Genomic DNA, 22,143 nt, shown 5'->3' on the forward strand with positions numbered 1-22,143 from the left:
GGAGAAGGGTTCCTTTCTCCCCACACCCACACCAGCATTTGTTATTGGTTGATTTCTTGACAGCAGCCATTCTTTTTGGGGTGAGGTGGAATCTCAGTGCTGTTTTCATCTGGATCTCTCAAATGACCAGTGATGTTGAGCATTTTTTCATATATTTATTTGCTGCTTTTACTTATTTGTCTGAGAAATATCTGTTCATTTCACATTCCCACTTTTGAATTGGGTCTTTGAATTTGGGGGGTCTGATTTTTTTTCATTTCTTTATATATTTTAGATAGTAGTCCTTTGTCCAAGGTACGGCTGCTAAAATTTTTTTCCCACATTGTAGGCTGCCTCTTAGCTCTGTTGGTGGTTTCTCTTGAAGTGCAGAAGCTTTGTAATAAGATGAGATCCCAGTTGCTAATTCTTTGTGCTAGTTCCCATGCTACTGAGGTTTTGTTCATAAAGTCTTTTCCTATGCCAGTGTCTTCAAGAGTTCTATCTAACTTATCTTCCAGCAAGTTTAGTGTTTCTGCTTTAATATTTGCATCTTTAATCCACTTCAATCATAGTTTAGTTCATGGTGATAGATATGGGTCTAGTTTTAATCTTTGGCAGGTTGAAATCCAGTTTTTCAAACACTGTTTATTAAATAGGCTATCTTTCCTCCAATGAGGGTGGCTGGCTCCTTTGTCAAAGATGAGGTGGCTGAGTATGTCTGGAATTGTTTCTGCATCTTCTAATCTATTCCACTGATCCTCAGGTCTGTTTCTTTGCCAGTACCATGCTGTTTTTATCACATTAGCTTTGTAGTACAGTTTCAAGTTGGGGATTGTGATACCCCCAGCCATGTCTCTGTTGCCTAGAATTGCTTTTGCTATTCTAGGTTTCTTCTGGTTCCAAATGAATTTTTGGATTGTTTTCTCTAGTTCTGTGAAGTATATTGTTGGAATTTCAATTGGCATTGCATTAAATCTAGATAGTAGTTTTGGAAGTATGGCCATTTTCACTATATTGGTTCTTCCTACCCAGGAACAAGGGATATCTTTCCATTTTCTTATATACTCTTTGATCTCTTTCTTCAGAGTGGTATAGTTTTCTTTGTATAAGTCTTCTGCTTCCTTTATTAGATTGATTCCTAGATATTTCATTTTTGGGGGGATGCTATTTTAAAAGCACTTGTTTCTCTAATTTCTCTCTCAGTGAGTCTGTTATTTGTGTATAAAAAGGCTATTTTTTGACTGTTGACCTTATATCCAGCTACTCTACTGAATCTGTCAATGAAGTCTAGAAGTCTTTTGGTGGCGTTTTTTGGGTCTTCTATGTACGGTATCATATCATCAGCAAATAATGAGAGTTTAACTTCTTCCTTTCCTATCTTTATTCCTTTCATTTCTTTCTCTTTTCTAATTGCTGTGGCTAATGTTTCCAGAACTATATTGAACAGGAGTGGTGATAGTGGGCATTCTTGTCTTTTTCCAGATTTTAGTGTGAACGTTTTCAGTTTTTGACCATTTAGTATGATGTTGGCTGTTGGTTTTTCATAGATAGCCTTAATCAGGTTGAGATAAGGACCTTCTATTCCAATTTGCTGTAAGGTTTTTATCATGAATGAGTGTTGGATTTTGTCGAATGCTTTTTTTGCATCTATTGAGATGATCATATGGTTTTTGTCCTTGACTCTGTTAATATAGTGTATTACATTTATTGATTTATGGATGTTGAACCATCCTTGCATCCCTGGGATAAATCTGACTTGGTCAGGGCGTGTGATCTTCTTGATGACCCTCTGTATTCTGTTTGCCAGTATCTTGTTGAGGATTTTTGCATCTATATTCATTAGGGAGATTGGCCTGTAGTTCTCTTTTTGGGTTGGGTCTTAGCCTGGTTTTGGAATCAAAGTAACACTTACTTCCAGGAATGAATTTGGAAGTATTACTTCCCTTTCAATTTCCTTAATGAGTTTAAAGAGTAATGGCATTAGTTCTTCTTTGAATGTCTTGTAGAATTCATCAGTGAAGCCAGCAGGATCTGGGCTTTGTTGGTAAATTTTTTATTATATTTTCAATTTCATTCATTGTAATTGTGGTGTTTAGAATTTCTATATCTTCTTCATTTAACTTTGGCAATTCATATGTATCTAGGAATCTGTCCATTTCTTCTGTGTTTTCCATTTTATTGGAGTACAGATTCTTGAAGTAGGTATTGATGATCCTCTGGATTTCTGCTGGAACTGTTGTGACTTCACCTTTTTCATTCTTTAATTGCATAGATTTGAGCCTTTTCTTTCCTATTTTTGATAAGGTTGACTAAAGGTTTATCAATTTTATTTATTCTTTTGAAAAACCAACTCTTTGAATCATTAATTTTTTGTATCATTCTCTTAGTCTCAATTGCATTGATTTCTGTTCTGATCTTTATATAATTTCCTCTCTTTTACGAGCTTTTGGTTTGTTATGCTCTTCTTTTTCTAGGACCTTGAGGTTCTGCATTAGATTATTTATTTGAGTTCTCTCAGTTTTCCTAATATGGGCATTCACTGCTATGAATTTCCCACTTAGAATTGCTGTCACTGTGTCCCATAAATTCCTGTATGTTGTACTGGCTTTGTCATTTACTTGTAGAAACTGTCTAATTTCTTCTTTAATTTCCTCTGTGACCCACTGGTTGTTCAGGAGGGTCATTCAATTTCCATGTTTGTGGGAGTTTTGCGGTTTCTTATGTTAGTGATCTCCAATTTTATTCCACTATGGTCTGATAATATACAGGGGGTAACTTCAATTCTTTTACATTTACTTAGAGACGTTCTATGAGCTAGCATGTGGTCTATTTTTGAGAATGACCCATGTACAGCAGAAAAGAATGTATATTCTGATTTTATGGGATGTAACACTCTATAAACATCTATTAAGTCCATTTGTTCAGTAGCTTGGTTCAGTTCTAGAATTTCGTTGTAAATTTTTTGTCTAGATGATCTATTTGTGATAGTGGGGTATTGAGGTCCCCTATTTTATTAATGCTTATTTGGTTTTTCATGTCCATTAATATTTGTTTTGTATAGTTGGGGGCATTTGTATTTGATGCATATATGTTTAGGATTGTCATCTCTTCCTCTTGGATTGTTCCCTTCACAAGGATATAGTGACCATCTTTGTCTCTCTTAATTAGTTTTGGTTTGAAATCTACTTTGTCTGCAAATAAGATTGCTACCCCTGCTTTTTTCTGGGTTCCTGTCACATAGAGAACTGTTTTCCATCTTTTTACTTTCAGTCTATGAATTTCTTTTTGAGTTAGGTGTGTTTCTTGTATACAGCATATTGCTGGATTTTGCTTCTTAATCCATTCTGTCAGTCTATTTCTTTTGATTAGTGAATTGAGGCCATTAACATTGATAGTTATAATTGATAGATATTGACTTATCCTTGTCATGATGTTTTACTTTTGTTGTCTCTTTTATTTCTTATTTTTCCCCCTTTCCCTTTAGTTTCTTACCTTGCCTGGTGGCTTCCCTCTGTTGGGCCTCATGGAGTTGTGATCATCATTGTCTTTTTCTAGGATATTGCTTAGAATTGTTTGGAGTGCTGGATTGGTTTTCATGAAATTTCTCAGGTTTTCCTTGTCATGGAAGTATCTAATTTCTCCATTGATTTTGAAAGATAATTTTGCAGGATACAACAGTCTAGGTTGGAAGTTATTTTCTTTTAGAGCTTGAAATACTTCACTCCAGGCTCTCCTTGATTTGAGGGTTTGTGTTGAGAAGTCTGCCGTGATTCTGATGGGCTTTCCTTTGTAGGTGATTTGTTTCTTTTCTCTAACTGCCTGTAGGATTTTGTTCTTCTGTTTGGTTTCCGGGATCTTGACTATTATATGTCTAGGTATAGATTTTTTTTGATCATGGTTGGGTGGAGTTCTATATGCCTCACTTATCTGTATGTCCAATTCTCCACCTCTGTCTGGGAAGTTTTCTATTACTTCTGCGAACAGTTTTTTTTTATGTCAATTGTACTTTCTCCCATTTTTTCATGGACTCCTATCAGTCTTATGTTATTCTTCTTTGCATCATCTAGCAGCTGCTGGATTGATTTCCCATGCTCCCTTACTATTTTTAAGAAATCTCTGTTTTCATGGTCCTTAACCTCAATCCTGTCTTCTATATCTGATATTCTACCTTCACATTTCCTTAATCTGCTGTGCATGCTTTCAATGGAGTTTTTAATCTCCTGAATATCTGTTTGAATCTGTTTCGTGGATTCCATTTCTTTCTTATGTTGGGTAATCATGGCTTCCATTTCTTTGTTATGCTGGGCATTCCTGGCTTCCAGCATGTTTCTGGGCTCATTTGTTTTTTTATCTGTTTCTGTTCTAGAGCCTCTACTCATGTCTTTCACCCTGCTCACCATCTCTGTAGTTATCTGGGAGATTATTCCTGCTTTGAATTTTTCTAGAGCCTCATTCTTCTGTTTTTTTGCTTCCTGTGCTATCAGTTCAGGGTGTCCAGGTGGTTTATTATCAGACTTTTGCACCTCTTTTCCCCCAGAATTGACCTTTTGTGGGGTGGGTCTGAGTCTGTGCCTTGCTTAAATGTCTTCTCATTTTTGTTTTTGGTACTGCCCTTGGTTTAGTTCCTGGGTTGATACTTTGAATTTGCTTATTGTAAGTATCTTTGTTGCTTGTATTTAGAACCCTTATGGAATGATAGCTTCTCAGAGGTGTCTTCCAGATATAGCTGATCTTTAGGTTTTGAGTCTCTAACAGCTCTGAGGCTATCTCATTTTCATTATACCAGGAAGGACAACTGATTAGATCAATCACAATACCTTAGCCCAAGTGATACAATCAACAAAACAATAGCATCAAGTGCCTCTTAGAAAATGACAATTTGTGGTAGTTATTAATCTATCACCTTTAACTGTGTGAATTAAATCAAAATCAAGGACCAGCCCAACATATGTTTATAGTGAATAAACTCTTCAATATAGCACCACCCTTCAGGATGGGGAGTTCGAAAGAGTTGAGCAGGGAGGAATAGGTAGGTAGAAGGGTAGGGGAAAGTTAGCAGTGAGGCCAGAGGGCACAGGCAAGAGGAGGAAAGAGAAGAAAAGAAAAATAAAGAAGAAATACAAATTAGGGCCAGAACAGGAACACAAAGGGGAGATGAAGAACAATGTGGGACAGCAAGGGAGGGATGGAGGGAGGGAGGGAGGAAGAGAGAGAGAGAGAGAGAGAGAGAGAGAGAGAGAGAGAGAGAGAGAGAGAGAGAAGAAAATGAAGAAAAAATGGAAAAATAAAAATTTTAAAAGAGTAGAAAAGAAGAAAAAAATTAAAAATAAGAGCAAAAAAAATAGTGGTAATTTTGAAAATAACAAATAAAAGATAAAAATGAAGGACCCCCTTCAGGGTGTGTCTCTGCTGTCACAATAGACAATGTGGGCAGCAGTGAGCAGTTATAAATCAATGAGTCTCAGCATGCCGATAGCAGACCCGCGAGATTCAGGCAGATTTCTGGCCGCAAATCCCAAGTTGAGCTCCCTGTCCTCCTCCAGGGTTGAACTCTGCAAGGTTCTATTGCAGGTTCCAGCTGCCTCTCCCCTGAAGATAGTCCAGGTTCCGATGGGAGGTGATGATCCCTCCAACTTACCAAGCACTGTGGTGTGGTGTACCTTTATTGCAGAGATTCTCTTCACTTTTCCAGTGGGCTTCAGTTTTCATCAGGGAGCCTGAGAGAGGCCCTCTCTCTGTTGTTCACTTCTGCAGCTCAGGACAATGGCCTTTATGTCCCCCTGTGCCTCTGTAGTGTGGAACCAGGTAGCTGCACAGCCAAGAGGCCAGAGGCAGGGGTAGGGGGGCTGTTGTTGCAGGGACCTGTGCAGCTAAGCTGGTGGCTGTTGGGCATGCCCCAAGCTTTGCGTTTTCTGACTACACCTGGTATTTTTCCAGCTCACTCACTTGGCTCCCCCACTGTGCAGAATTATTCAGACCCATCAGGATTTCCAATCCATTGATTCCATCACCTTCTCAGTGTCTGTTGTATTAGTTCCCCATTCCCTCCTGTTCCCACCTTGCAAATCCCTGACTTTGTATAAAATCAGTGCTCCACATCTGCATTGAGCAATTCAGGTTTTTGTTAGCAAAATAAACCATTCTTCCAACCAGTCCCATATTAAATTTATGAGCGTATATTTCAAGTAAGCCTACATGTTTTCCTAGTTGCTTCCCAGTGCAATTAATTAGATTCCTAATTTTTGGCTCTCCTCAAACTCCAAGCATCTTCTCTGCCTTCATTACCTTCTTTCTTTCTTGTTTCACTGAAAAATTAGAAGCAATCATGAGAAAAAAAATTCACCTCTTCATTAACAAGGCTACCAACCTGCCTGCATTTGAAGCTATATCCCAACTACCTCACCTGTGGCAGAAAATAAGGTACACCTGCTTTTGTAAATCCAATTTCCTTTACCTACTCAAGGACTCACCTCCTTCCTGTTTATATATGTTTTGGATATGGTTTGAGTATATCCCTTGAAAGTTCACATGGTACAAGTTTGGTCCCAAGGGTGGTTGTGCTGAAGAGGCAGAATCTTTAAGATGTGGGACCTACTAGAAGGTCTGAGGTCATGAAAGCATTGCCTTTCCAAGGGGTTAATGCTGGTCTCATGAAGGGAATTAGTTCTCACCAGAGCAGGTTGTTATAAGGCAAGCCACACCACACACTGGACTCCTTGTACATGTGACTGGTTGCATTTCTACTTCTTTGCCATGTCGTGATATAGCCAGGTTGCTCTTGACAGGATGCCAGCAATATCATGCACTAAATAAGCCTCTTTACTTTATAAAGTGCCAAGCCCCAGGTATTTTTTTATGGGAATAGAAATTGAACAAATAACATGCCTTAAATCTTCCCTATATCCAACATTTTTTTCTTCCTTTTTAAACTCTCAATAGCATGTGAACATATTGTCATATCTGCCACATTTAAAAAGAAAAATCAATAAGTCCCATAAATCCTTCCAATTGTATCATTTTTAAACGTGGCTTATATTTTCACCTCTGCAGGTTGAACCAAAAGTACACAAAGTTATTGATACAAAATTTTTATAATATCCAAATCATAAAATTCAAGGAGATACTACACAACTGTTTCAGTCTAAAAGAGACTAAAGAGATTGAACAACAGAATATATTTTTGCAATTCTCATCTAAAAACATAATTAGGCTCAATGCTGAACCCTGAATAGTTCTGACAAGTAAATGTGGGTCATGCTGGTTTTTTGTATACACTCCTTATGGTAAAATACTCAACAGGCATTTATATACTTGATTTCTTTACCTCCCATTTCCTTTCCACAAAAGTTTTATAATAGAATATAGCATATATACAATTTAAGGAAAAATCTTAAAACAAATAGTTGCATCAGAACATTTGCTAAATTTTAAGATTCTCTTCTTTGCTCTTCCCTAATAAAATCCCTCTCCCTCTGCACAGTGTTATCGGTGCCCTAGATGTGACATGATCCTCAGAGTTTTCTTCATGGCTTGTGTGTGTGTGTGTGTGTGTGTGTGTGTGTGTACACATGTATACATACACATAGATAGATAGAAACTTGCATTATAACTTTAATAAAATGAAACAATAATGTATACTATATATTTTTACTTTGTTTCTTTCGGTCAGCATTATGTTTGTGATTCATCATGTTGAAAGTGTAGCAACAGCTCATTCACCTTTTTACTGCTGTAAAATATCCCATTAGATGAATATAAACTTGTCTGCCCATTTAATGGTTGATGTACATTGGAGTGCTTCTGGTGGGTTTTCTAATGTCAACACAGTTCTTATAAGTGGTCTTATGCACTTATCATCATGTGCAGGGCAAGCGTTCCTTTAGGGTGTCTGCCTGAGAGCAGAGCTGAGGATGGAAAGAGCACTGGTATAATGGCAAACCCTCTTCAGGGCAGAGTCAGCCATGCATGAAAGTCCCTGTGTCGCAACATGGCACCACCCCTTGGGATTGACAACTGGCCTCCCCAGTGGGAGTCTGACAGGAGGTCATTGAAGCAAATATTATGCATTCCTCTGATTATGAATAAGGTGGCTTATCTTTTTATGTTTTTGGTGAGTGTTTCCTTTTCTGTATCTATTCATATCTGTTGCTCATTTTCCAACTGCACTTTATTTTTTTCCTTTCTAATAATTAGGAATTACTTTATTCTGTATCTAAACTTTTTCTAGTTGTATGTGTTATAAACATAGCCTCCCACTTTGTGTTCTGCCTTCTCACTCCAGTTATGGTATACAGATGGAACTCTGTACCCATGGGGTCCACATCTGTAGATTCAACCAACAATCATTGGATCTAAAATACATCTGTTAAAAATTGAATTTGTACTGAATGTATGCAGACATTTTTCTTGTCACTATTCCCTAAACAATACAGTATAACTGCTATTTACATAGCATTTGCATTGTATTAGGTAATTATAAATAATCTAGAGATGTATAGTATATGAGGGATGTATGAAGGCTATATGCAAATAATATGTGCTTAAGCCCTGAAGCATCCACAGATTTTTTGGTATTCACAGGGAGTCCTGAATACTGAGGAACCATGGCATTTTGATGAATAATTAATTTCAGTATAGCAAAGTATATCTATATTTTCCCTCATGTTGTTCCTCTTTTGTCATGTTAAATAAATCTTTATATTTTGCCTAGGGATCCTAATGATATTGCCCAATTTCTCTTCTAAAAGTTCTAGAATGTTCTCTTTCACATTAAGTAGTCCCTTGCCTAATGCTGCACAAATATGAAAAAATCCTAATTATGATAACTTTGTAATAAATCTTGATATCTGGCAGGGCAAGTCCCTGCCTTCTTCATTTTCATTAAAAATGTCTTGCCAATTCTTGGCCATTACTTTTTAATATAAATTTTATTCATCAGTTCATAGAAGAAAAAGACTATTGGGATTTTGATTGCATTTACACTGACTATAGATCAATTTGAGAAGAACTATCCTCCTTATTGAATTTAGTGTTCCTCTTCAAGAATATGTCATGTCTCCATTTATGCCTTTTTCATTTCTGACAATGAGGTCTTGCAATTGTTAACTTTAAAATAATTTACATGTCTTCTTTAAGATTCAGTATTTTTTGTATTTAGTATGAAGTATTTTTAATCATATTTTCTATAGAAATACAATTGATTTTGCACACTGATTTTGTATCAAGTATTCTTGTAAGTTAACATTAATCCTAATAATTTACCTGTGTATTCTTTAAGGTTTGTTATGTACATAGTCATCATCTACTAATTTATGGCTTTTACTTTTTCCTTCTCAGTCATTATGCATTTATCTCTTTCTTATTATTCTAAGTATATTTGGTGATATTTTTGTGAATTCTCTTTATCTGATTAAAGAAGTTTTCTTTTATTCCTAATTCATTAAGAGCATAAATGTGTGTAAAGTATCTATCAAGTGCTTTTCCTAATTCCTTTAAAAATTCTAATTACTTGAAATGTTAAGGTAGTGAACATTATAATTTGATTTCTAATATTAAACCAATTAACATGATATATTATCCTCTCCAATGTATCCACTGTTCCATTTTGCTTGCAAATATTTTGTTTAGCATTGCTGGACCTACATTTGTGGCTTTCACTGTGGCTTTTTATGACTGCCTTTGTCTGATTTTGGTTCCATGGTTTTGTTAGCTTCATAAAACAAGTTAGGAAATAATCCTTATTGTTTATTCTCTGGAAGAGCTGGTGTAATATTGGAATTCTTTGATACTTAAAAATTTGATTTAAATCTTATAGAGAGTCATTTAAACTTGTAGTTTTCTTTGTGGAAAGATTTTAAGCTGTAATTTTTTTAATGGTTGTAAGGATATTAATATTTCATTCCTTACTCAGTCACTTTTAATAAGTCATATTTCCTAGAAATATATCCATCGAATGAAAAGCATCAAATTAGTGTCATAAAATTTATAATATCCCTTACTAGTTTAATCTTGCAGTGTATGATATGTTCCCTTTTTGTTTCTATTCATTTTTTCCATTAAGTTTATTGGTACATTTTAGGTATACAATACAGTTACATTCATCATTGGGATCTTGTACCTTTACATGATGTATTTTGGTTCTTACTTTTTCCCATTCCCCTGTTTCCATTCATTTTTAACTCCTTTCTTTCTTAATTATTCTTGCCAGAGATTTACAAAGAACTATCTTATCAATTCATTGATCCTATTTATTATAGTTTATTTTTAGCTTAATAATACAAATTTTATGTTTATTATTTTCTTTTACTACTTTCTTTGGATTTATTTTCTGTTCTTTGGCTAACTTAAGATAGATGGTTTGCTTATTAATTTTGAGCCCTTTATACCTTTTTGAACACTAGCATTTAAATAGTTAAATTCCCTTCTACATTTAACATTATTCACATCTCTCAAGTTTTAGTATATAACATTTTCATTATAATCTAGTTCTAAATACTTTAAATATTCATTATAATTATTGATAACTTTTTAAATTTTCAAGCATGAGGTTTTTCTAGTTATATTTCTGTTACTGATTTATAATTTAATTGTACTGTGTTCAGAGAATGTGATACCTGTAATACCAAGATTCTGAAACTTGTTGGCTTTTGTTTTATAGGCACTATAATATAGTCAGTTTTCATAAATATTCTCTGCACATTGAAAAGAGTATGTACTCTGTACTGTAATGTTCTGTGCATGTAAATTTGATCAAGCTTGTTAATTCTATTCAAATCTATACTTATGGGCTTTCTTATTCTGCTTACAAATTACCAATATAATTGTATAAAATCTTCCACTTTAATGGTATACTATTGATTTCTCCTTGCAATTCTGTCACTTTTTGTTTCATATCTTTATGTTTTATGGGCATACCGATTTTGACTTTTCATGTTTTCATGAAAACTAACCCTTTTAGTTAAAAATTAAAGATTTTCTTTATTTCTAGCTATATATCTTGTAGTAAAGTCTGTTTTGTCTTGTGTTGATGTAGCTAAACCAATTTTCCTTTGTGTATTATTTGCTTGGTATACATCTTTTTATCCCTTGGCTTTACACCTTGCTGTGTCATTATATTAAGAGATTTTTAAAAAATAATCAGTGTACAACTAACATTTTCATCCACTTTAACAATATCCTTTAACCTGAGGGCTGTGTTCATTAACATTTACTATATTTGAATTTAAATCTGCCATTTTATCATGTATTTTCTATTTGTGGTTGTTTTCATCTCCTGCCTGCTCTTGGTTTGAATTTTTTTAATGTCTTATTTTCTTTTCCTTATTTCATTTTGTCCCACTGCTAGTCTGAGAACTATGTATGTGGCTTTGTTCTAATGGTTATAACAGCTGCTTCAATAGGTGTCCTTAAAATTAAAAAATAAACCATCTGTCAATGGTTTTACTCTCCTTAAAACCTGTACAAGAATGGTTCCATCTGTATTGTTCATCCATGAAATCATATCCTTTCATTCCTAGTAACTTAGATTGCTCTCCATTACTTATTTAAACCCTCAAAATTATACTTTATTTTAAAAATTTATACATCTAAATTGTTTTTCAGTGCTGAGGATGGAGTCCAGGAACTCATGCCTGCTAGGCAAGCACTCTAGAGATAGTCTACATTCTCAGCTCTCCCATTTGCTTAATGTTTACTTAGATTTACCAACATTTCTCCAGTTTATTTTCTCATTACATCTTTGTACATGACAGACCTGTTACTGAGGTGTATCCATTAGAAACTCCCTTTGCAAGGTTCTACTGACCGAACCCTCTCACTATTTCTTTTCCTAAAATGTATTTATTTTCCCTTTGTTCTTCAAAAAAGTGGTTTTGAGGGCCAGGGATTTAGCTCACTGGTTCTGCCGCCTGCCTTGCAAGTGCAAGGACCCAAGTTCAATCCCAGGTACAAAAAAAAAAAAAAAAAAAAAAAAAGTGGTTTTGTGAAAGACAATTCTAAGGGAGGGCAGGGAATGGGAAAAAAATAAGAACCAAGATACATCATGTAAAGATACAAGTTCTGAATGAGAAATGTAAGTGTATTGTATACCTAAAATGTACCAATAAAAGAAAAAAAAAAGAGAATCCTAAGAAAACATAAAATTTCTTTGATTATTGAAAATATTATTCTGCTGTGTCCTAGCTTCCATTTTTGCTGGTGAATGATCAGCTATTTGTCTAACTTTACATTTTCTATTTATTTATTTACTATTAAAATATATCTTTGCTCTGAAACTAACTTTAATATTTTATTTTTCTTTGGTAATGCACAGTTTCACATTGAAGTATCTATGTGAGGGTTTCTACCTGGAATTTGTTGGGCTTTCCTGGCATTGCATTTATTGCCTTTCAGTGGTTCAAGAAAATTCTTAGCCAGACTCATTTCAATATTTCTTCTTGCCCATAATTTATATTTTGTCCTTCTGGGGCTCTTATGATACCTACGTAAAATTATTTTTATTGTCCCCTGTGTCTTTGAAGTTCTTTTTCTTTTCCTTTCTGCAGTGCAATTTAGACAATGTTTCCACCTCTATCATACAGCAAGCAGTCTAATTCCCTCTTTCAGCTTTGTCTAAATTTCCAGTTTAACCCATTCATTGAAATTGAAACTATTTTTCACTTTTACATGGTCTACTTGGTTGTTTGCAGATTTTTCTTGCTTGCATTTATACTTTCTTTTTCCTGACACGTCGAACCTCTTATTTAATCATTTTTTAAATGTTGAAAATCTTTTTCAGATGATGAATTTAAGACTTTAGATTTGTCGATTTAAAAGTATTTTGTACCATCTATTTAGAATTAATAATCCTAACTCTCTTCTTAATTCTGTTTTTATCCACAGCAGTAAATTTCATCACTTCTCCAAATCCTTCCTTTAGTTCAAAGGACTACACACTCTCACAGATTCTGAGTGTGTTCAGAGAACATCAGAAATTGCCATATTCTTGATTCCCTAATGCAATGCAGAATTCATGTTCAAACATAAAGGGCAAATTAGGTCAGGAACAGGGACAAGGACCTATTGAGATAATATAGATGTATTTGGGCTCTAAAGACTGACTTGAAGAAAATTTCTGTATAAATGGATATATCGTGCTTACAAGAAAGAAGTTTTTTAGTCAGTCTTGAATTTATGTTCAAGAAACTATAGAGAAGCCACTTTTTCTTGCTATGTGGGACAAAAACAGTGAAGCAAGGTACTTAAGCAAAAACAAGAAACTTTGTATCTTTGCAACACGATACACTTTGCAAATTTGTATTCTATATTTGAATTTCACTATCTGAAATCTTCAGTTCTAACTCAATTCATTCTGCTAACTCCCACTCATGGTGACTTCTTTCCTTGTGTATTTTATGGTGTTTATTGTAAAATCATATTCCCTGAAATTTTACCTGTCCAGAATCCTTTGAAGACTGGATTCTAGTTGGTTGATCCCTTTGGAGAAAGATTTGCGTTTGTTTTTGCCAGTTGTCAAAGGGCTCTGCCAAGCCTGGTGCACTTGGATTCCTGCCTGTTTAGTTCTCTAGTGCCAAAATCTGAACAGGCAAGATTCCAGACTGCCATCTTCTGCACAGCATGTTTGTTTCTTTCTTACTCAGTGGTTTCCCAACTTTACATGCAACCTCCCATAGCCCTCAATGTGAATGGGTAGTGTGCTTATCATCTGTTCTCTGCAGTTGATAAAGTAACAAAAGTAGAAGTGCAGGGCCTCTGAGGTTCAGTTGAAACTGTGATGTGAATGCAGCTTCAGGTCTTGCATAGCTCCACATGTTTTTGTTTTCATTACATTTTCACCCTTTGGACATTCCTTAACTTTAGGTTACCTTTCTGATACATTTTTAATTGATTTTGATATATTTGCTTAAATATTTCAGTTTTTTATCAGAAAAATCACTTGCATTATCATGTTTGCCATAGAGCTAGAAATAGAATCCCATCATTCTCTAACTTACTTTCCATTCAGGCTTTACTGTACTACTCCACTGAAACCATTCTGGTCAAAGTCACCAGTGATTTTCATATGGTCGAATCCAGTGGTAATTTTCAAGCTTCATCTTACTTTCACTTTTCAGCAGTATCTGTCACAGCTAACCTTCCCTCTTTTCCAAACAGCATCTTCATGTGCCCTTCAGGATTCCTCACTTTCCTTATTTTCCTTCCATCTCATTAGCTCAGCCTTCTTTTCTTTTTTGGTACCAGGGATCAAACTCAGGACCTTGTGCTTGCACAGCAGGTAGTGGAACCATAGCTCAGCCTTCTTGATCTCTTTTGCTGGGCTCCTCTCTTCTCCTAACCCTCAAAATACTAACATTCCTGAAGCCTGAACCCTGGACTTTCTTCTCTATCTACACGCACTTTCCAGATAATTTCAGCCAGTGCTTCAGAAGCTTCTGTGAAGCTGGCAATGCAGCTCAGTAATAGAGCTCATGCCTAGCATGCCTGAAGCCCTGAGTTCCTTCTCCAGTGCTGCACAAGTAAGGCTAAAACATCTATACATAAATAGCAACCAAATTAATATTTTAAGCCCCATCTCCCAGGATCTCCAGACTTACATGTAACTGCCTAATAAATATTTCCTTTAGGAAATCCATTAGGCACCACAAACCTGAAGTGTTTGAGATACTCCTTTTCTCCACATCTCAAACAAAACAAAACAAAACCCTCCCCTGGCCTTTCCCAGTTCTTCCTCATATCTTCAAATGGCACCATAATTTACCCTGTTGTCAAGAGTTAATTGATTTTTTTCATTTCTTCGCACCTCTCATGCAAGCCCTACTGCCTCTATATGCAGAAGTACCTTGAGTCTGGCCACTTCTCAGGTCCACCATCCAGGTCAAAGGCAACACTGATGTTACCTGGACAATCCTAATTGACCCCAACTGCCCTCCAGGCTCCTGTCCACCACCACTAGTGCCACTATCTTCAGCAACAACACTTCCTGCTAAGTGCTATTCTCAGCCAGGCACAGGAGTACAAACCTATAAGCCCATCACCATGAAGGCTGAGGTATGAGGATTTTAAATCGGAGCCCACCCTGGACAACTTAGTAACTTAGTGAGAACTACTCTCATGATTTTCTTTAAAAAGGCTGAAATAAAGCCCTATATTATTTGGCCCCTCATTAGTACTCTACCACTTCTCTCTCCATGTTTTTTCCCATTTCCCTTAAGCTGCTGCCTCCCTGACTTTTATCCTTTTCCTCAAACCAAATTTAATTCAACTACAGTACCTTTGCTCATGCTATTTCTTCTACTCAAAGTCCTCCTCTCCCACCTCTTTCTGTGGTTCACACCTTTCTCTTATTTAGTTTTCTCTTCATATCACCTTCATGCAAAGACCTTTATTGGCCATAGACATATCTTTAGTCTGTATTCATTTTCCTAATTTTTTTCATTAGCACTCATTACTGTGTGAAACCATACAGTTTATTTCATTGATTTATCTTCTGCTTACTTTTCTTTCCAAAAAAGTAAGCTTCACATCCATAAAGACTTTGTTTATCTTTCTTATCATTCCATCCTCAAGACCTGGAGGCATTCTAGGGCTCATAATAGATGCTCAATAAATATTTGTTGAATGAAATAATAAATCTTATTTACCTCTCAAAATAGTGAGATACGTGCTTCCTCTGATCCTGTAGATAAATAAATTAAATGACTTGGGCATGGTCATGTATTTAATAAGTGTCAAAATCGAACTCAAATATGTGTAACTTTAGAGGCCAGAGCATTTTTTTAAAAATCTTATTTTTGAACTTGTCACTGTAAAATCATTTCAGACTTAACAAAAGTTAAAAATAGTACAAAGAGTTCCTTTCTGCCCTAAGCCTAGTTTTCCCAACTGCTAAATCTAGCTTTCTCAACTGCTAGCCATGGTACAATGACCAAACTCAAGAAGTTAATGTTGAAGTAATACCAGTAACTAATCTACAGACCTTTTTCCAGTTTTACCAGTTGTTCCACTCATATCTTTTATGTGGTCCCAGATCCTACATTGCATTTAGACAGCATATCTCCTGAGTCACCTCCTTCATGAGATGGGCCTCAGTCCTTGTCTTTCATAAGCTTCCCACTGGTAAAGAAAGCCACGTAAAATCAGAGAGTAGCCTATGAAGAGTCCACAAAGGTGTACCAGGCATGTGGTGAGCTTTCTGTAATCATAACTATTATTGTGAGGGAAATCAGTAAATGCTCCTTTTGAGGAGTGGGGCAGAGACTGGCTCCTCATGTTCTGTTTGTGTTGATTAGCCTGGATGACCTTGAAGCATTCATAAAAAGCAGTGAATGTGGCTTGCTCAAGAAAGTTGAGCAAGGAGATTTCCAAGGATTGGTTGAGATCATTGGACACCTTGTAGCCCTTAAAGAACGGCAGAGCAGCACCAATGAAATGTTTGAGCCCCTCAAGCAAACCATTGAATTACTGAAGACCTACGACCAAGAATTGCCAGAAGCTGTGTTTAAGCAACTGGAGGTCAGTGCATTTATGTATTTTTAAAAAACAGAAGAAAAGTCTTAGGGTTTCATTGTGGGATGAGGTGGATAGAAATGAATGAAAAACAGACCTTGTTGATGACTCAGCTTCACCTTTTGGAACTTTAATGGGTAATGGCTAGAACATTCTGGAAACTCAATAAATACATGAGATAATGAATATGGATGGTTTTTCTCCCAGAATTAAAGATAGCCAATTTTTTGTTTGGAGGAAATAAGAGGGTTCGTGTGATGCTAAGATTGTCTAAGACAGAATGTGGAACGTACAAGAAGGTAACCAAGCACTCCTGAAAAATATAGAAGAGATGAGTGTTGCTGGGTTAGAGGTTGAAGGAGAGAGAGCTAGTGTGGAGTGGCAGGTAGGTGATTGGAGAGAGCAGATACCTGGAAGGTACAAGTTGTAACCTGAGGAAGAGGGAGCATTGTGGAGAATGAGCTAATGACAACACCACATTAGAATACTGTGTTAGTGGCTTTCCAGTGCCTGGACACACTACCTGATATCCACAAAGAATAGGAAGGAAGCATTTAATTTGGCTCATTATTAAAGGGGATTCAGGCAATGGTCAGCTGAATCCAAAGCAGAAATGTGGCAGAAAGGATCAATTCGTGGTAGCAGGGATGCAGAGCAGGGGAATAATACCAAAGAGGAAGAGGCCAGAGACCAGATATAGACCCAAGGCCATACATCCATGACCCACCCTAGACACACTCAGTTATGGTCATCAGTCCTCTGGGTAGATCTCAAAGCTAGTAAACTTGACACTCCTCCCTCCCAGCCACAAGTGTGATTACACATACCACAGACAATAGAATCTCAGTGATGCCAGCCCCAGGATATAGGGAAGGAGTGCTGTGGGTCTGATCGTACTGAGGTCCCCTTTGCAGGAGCTACCTGAGAAATGGAACCACATAAAGAAGCTGGCTGTCACTGTGAGGCAGCAGGTGGCCCCACTGCAGGCGAATGAAGTGACCATCCTTCGCCAGAGGTGCACAGCCTTTGATGTGGAGCAGCAGCAGTTCTGGGAGCGATTCCACAAAGAGGCTCCCTTCAGGTGAGCACCACATAGCCTCTGCTACCTCCTTTCCTTTTTTGAATTTTATGATGTTTTATTACTGTAGGTTAATATTATGCAATGGCGGGCTTTATTTGGGGAAGTTGGCACATACATTTAACATGTCTTAATCAATTTCAATCCTATTACCCATCCTCCCTGCCCCATTGATCCCCTTCCCCATCTCCAAAAGTCTGCCTCCTGGTTTCCTCTCATTTCTCCTTTGTTTGTTATTTATTTATTTATTTGATTTCTTATGTAATAGAAACCATGCAATGTTTAACCTTCTGAGCCTAGCCAATTACATTTAACATGATTATTTCTAGTTCTATCCATTTTCCTGTAAATGACGTGATGTCATTTTTCTTTATGGCAGAGTAATATTCCATTGTAAGTGTATGCTACATTTTCTTTATACTACATTCATTTGTTGATGGCTACCTAGGCTGTTGCCAAAGCTTAACTATTGTGAATTGTCCTGTTATAAATATAGGCATACATGTATAACTATAATATTCCATCTTACTTTGGAGGGGAACATGTACAGGGGTAGTATAGCTGCGTAAAATGGTATTTCTGAAAAAAAAATGGTATTTCTGTTTGGTCTTTTGAGGAACTCCATACTGACTTCCCCAGTGGTTGTACTAGTTTACATTCCACCAAAAATGGAGGGTCACTCTTCCTGCTCCCTGTACTGTCACCAGCACTGCTTTTTGCATTCTTGATGACTACCATTCTGATATTCTGATTGGGGTAAGGTGGAATCTCAAAGTAGAATTAGGGTTAGGGAAGACAACATAGGGGAAACACTTGAAACCATAGGCACAGGCAAAGACTTCCTGAACAGTACTCCAAAAGCAGGGGGAAGAATATCAAGAATCAGCAAATGAGACTACATCAAATTTAAACGGTGCTCCTAGCAAAGGAAACAACAGACTGAAGAGACAATACACTGAATGGAAGAAAACATATAGAGTAAAGAACTCAAAAAATTAATACTCATAAAACAATGAACTCAATTAAAAAGTGGAGAAATTAACTAGGTATGACTCAAGAGAAGTTCGAATAGGCAAAAAAGTATATGAAAAAATGTTCAACACCCTTAGCCATCAGAAAAATACAAATTAAACCTCTTTTCCTCCAAACATTGTGATCTGCTAGTTGCTGTTGGTTTTTCTGTTGAGCTTTTGTAATATATTCTTTCAGCACATGAAGCCTAGTTCACAGTCTTCCCTTCCACTTTGGCCCTTTGGTTACAACGTGGTGCTAATGTGGGCAGAGTCCTATCATGACCTGTATCAGATGATCAAATATTGTTCAAATACTTTCCCTTTAAAAAAAACCTAGAAGCTTTCTGTAAGAGGTTTACATGTGGTAATTATAACAAAGATTGTACTAAACCTTTAGCATTCTAAGTTCTCACAGACTTCTGTTCTTTTGGGGTTTTTTTAAATGGCAGATAAAAATTTTAAATAATATTTGAAGGCATTTTGATAGCCTAAAGGAAGGATTATTTAGGTGAAGATTGATGTAAGGGGTTTTCTCTGTGCTTGTGAGTGCTCAGATACCCCCATACTTGTTATTATAGGTCTCCACATAAAAAAGCAGCCATGAGATGGACACTATCACGCTCACCCAGGTGGCATACACACCCGGACCTCTTTCTCAGAGCTCCTCCCCTGGTGCCCTACTCAACATCAAGGGCTTCAATCCACAGGGCAAGCTGGGTCTGGATGGTTAGCTGGGATGGGTACCCTCCTTCTGCCCCAGCTCTGTAATTTGTTTTCCACTTCCAAGGGCTGAGTTTCTTGCTGAGTCTCCTCTACAGCTTTTGGGAGGCAGACTTAGAAATCTCCAAATGGACAATCCCCCATGTAAGGAGTGAGGGACTTTTCCATTTTCAAAAGTTACTAACCAACAGAAATCTTAGGGCAATAAACCAAACTAAAAGAAATTACAACTGTACTGTGAAGAAACATGACATAATGATTAAATAGACTCTAGTTCAGGCTGTCAGGGTTCTGTTTCAGATCTACCACTTATGCCCACATCCTGGCAAGTTATTACTTAATACTTTTGTGCTTTGGTTTCTTCATCTGTGAAATGCAGATGAAAAGAGTATCCATCTCATAGGTTGCTATTAGGATTAAAGACAATTTCTGATAGTGTTTAACATTGCGCCTGGCATGCTGGTGTCCAACCATCCTGGTACGCTGGAAGTGTTCAAGTTTTAGCACTGAAATGCTCACGCCTAGGAAAGCCTCTCTGTTCTGGGCAAATTAAGGTGGCTAGTCTTCCATCTCATTTTTTAAAAACTTGTTTTTAATTGATAGGTGATAATTACACATCTTTATGGGACACAGTGTGATATTTGTTTACATTTTGTGTAATAATCAACTTAGGATATGGAATCATATCGAACATTTGTCATTTCTTTGTGTTGAGAAAATTCAAAATCCTTTCTTTCGCTGTTTGGATTTAGATTATGCACTGTATTGCTGACCGCACTCACCCTTCTGTGTAAGTTAGTATCCAAACAGATTCCTCGAATCTGGGGGACTTTGTACCCATTAACCAGTCTGTCCCATACTCCTCTCTTCCTCACCTTCAGGAAGAGCCTTTACCATCGTTCACTCATAGAACAAGCAATTAAGTAGCTGCCACCTTCCATGCATTATCCTTAGAGCTACAAAGAGCAAGAGGAGTGTGTTAAGAGACAGGAAAGGATGGGTGTGTAACAGTTAAACAAAACAAGTGACTTTAAACTGAAGTGTATCTAAGCCATCTTGCTGGCACATTAGAACCACATGAGATTTTAAAACTTTCAGTGTCTGCCTGCTCTGCACACAAACTAAATTAGACTCTCTCTGGGTAAGGCCTGTGTACCAGTGTTTTGTAAACCTCTATGGATGCTTCCCTCTTGCAGCCAGATTTGAAAACCACTACCTTTAAGGGCAGTGAGTGGTTTTCTTTTAAGTCATAGTACCAGGGCATGGAACTCCAAAGAAATCTGTATACTAGAATAACTGCCCTGTTCCAAAGAAAAGGCTGTTGCCTAAAGCATTTGCGGAATTTATGCATTTAGGGACTATTCTTTTGGAGTGTGAGGCTTATTTTTTTAAACTCTCCTTTGGTCACGAATTTTCAAAACTGAAAGCTGATCCTGCGGAGACAATACTGGCGAGAGAGGTGGGTTCTCAAGCTACTTAGAATTAACCACAACCACATCAATGGCAGCAGCCATAAAAACCATGTCTTTACATAAGCTGTCTTTTTTTAAATTTTCAAAAGAATTTCACAGATGCTTGGAGACTACTGAGACGGCTTGCAAGGAAGTGGCACTGGTGTACTTTCTTATGTCTGTTAGAAAACTGATACCCTCGTTCATTGTTATATCTATATGTATAGGTCGGATGTTGGGATTTATTTTACTTTACTTTTATTTGATTTCTGGAATGCATATTTTTCTTTCTTAACACTTGTAACTCTCTGCTGGCTATGAGAATATTCCTACTCTTCGCTGGGCTTTCCAGATTCACATCTGTTAATTTGACATGCAGATGAATCTTTGGAAGATAATGCTTTGAAAAGAACTGCTCACAGCAGTGTGGAAAACCAAACGATACTGCAATTTTGATGTATTTCTTTTCTTGTCAAGAAAACCATCAGGACTAGAGCAGAATTGTGCATTTATTTCTAAAGGGAATCTTAGTGGGTGTCAACTCATGAGTTTTGTTTTGTGTCTTACTTTGGTATGCATGAGCATTTGAAATTTGTAGGTACTGAGTATACTGGTTCTATCCCTTTTAGGCCATTATGAATTTCTAAATTGCAGACCTTGGTACAATTGCTCTATGAATGCAAGTTTCTGTTCCTGGTTGGATTACACAGGTCAAGCTTAACTAGTAAAGTTCTTGTCTTTGAAGAGGAAAAAGAAAATGTCTCTTAGGCTCTTGCAGTCTGACAGGTGCTGTGGGAATTCAAGTTACTTGGGTTAAGGTTCCTTCTTCATATCCAATTCAGATTTTATTTCCTCATTTAGTTCTTGAAGCTGTATCAGCACATTCTTACCTGAGTTCTCACACTTCACAATAATTGACTACACTCCCATACCAAGGTTCAAGAACTTTCCACCACTCTTGAAACTGTGGACTAATTCTCCTCCTTAAGTGAAAGGAATGCTTCTGGAGGTATTCTCTTCTTGAGTCTTTCTGACATTCAGCATAGTTTCCCTGACCTTAAGGAATGTTGCCGTGATATGCAGTCTAATATCAAGGCCAAGTAATCCAGGGGTTTCTTACTCAAAACAATCTGACCCTGAAAGCTGTAGCTCAACAGAAGCCATTGTGTTTTTAGCTGGCAATCAGATACTATAAACAGGCTGGAGAGCCTTGTTGAAGGCCCCTCTCACTGGGAGCTGTCCTCCAGGACAACTATAGAAAGAGAGAAACAGAGCAGAACAGAGGACTGGAGGGCTTTGGTCCCATTTGCACAGTATCTGTGGTCTCCTCCAAGGCTGAAGAGCAGTACTAGTCATTAAATCTCCCAGGGATATATCAGTACCCTAAGGCATATTATTG

At 36.9% G+C, this 22,143-nt stretch overlaps 1 protein-coding gene across 14 annotated transcripts in view; it reads left to right on the forward strand.

Annotated features, from left to right (window-relative positions):
• The window catches only part of Dnah9 (dynein axonemal heavy chain 9), a 373,887-nt gene that overhangs the window by 67,732 nt on the left and 284,012 nt on the right, over positions 1-22,143 (forward strand). For all 14 annotated transcript variants that reach the window (XR_002386940.2, XR_015443305.1, XR_015443304.1 and 11 more), the window contains 2 exons: positions 16,266-16,488; positions 17,397-17,563. Coding sequence is in view for 9 of the 14 variants with exons in the window: in XM_087192015.1 (XP_087048141.1) it covers positions 16,266-16,488; positions 17,397-17,563 (390 nt within the window). In the remaining 5 variants the exon portion in view is untranslated. The remainder of the gene's footprint in view (positions 1-16,265; positions 16,489-17,396; positions 17,564-22,143) is intronic.

This window comes from Heterocephalus glaber, unplaced genomic scaffold, assembly GCF_053883595.1.
Source record: "Heterocephalus glaber isolate CG9 unplaced genomic scaffold, H.glaber_assembly_v1.0 deba00001564, whole genome shotgun sequence".
Classification (NCBI taxonomy): Eukaryota; Metazoa; Chordata; class Mammalia; order Rodentia; family Bathyergidae; genus Heterocephalus; species Heterocephalus glaber.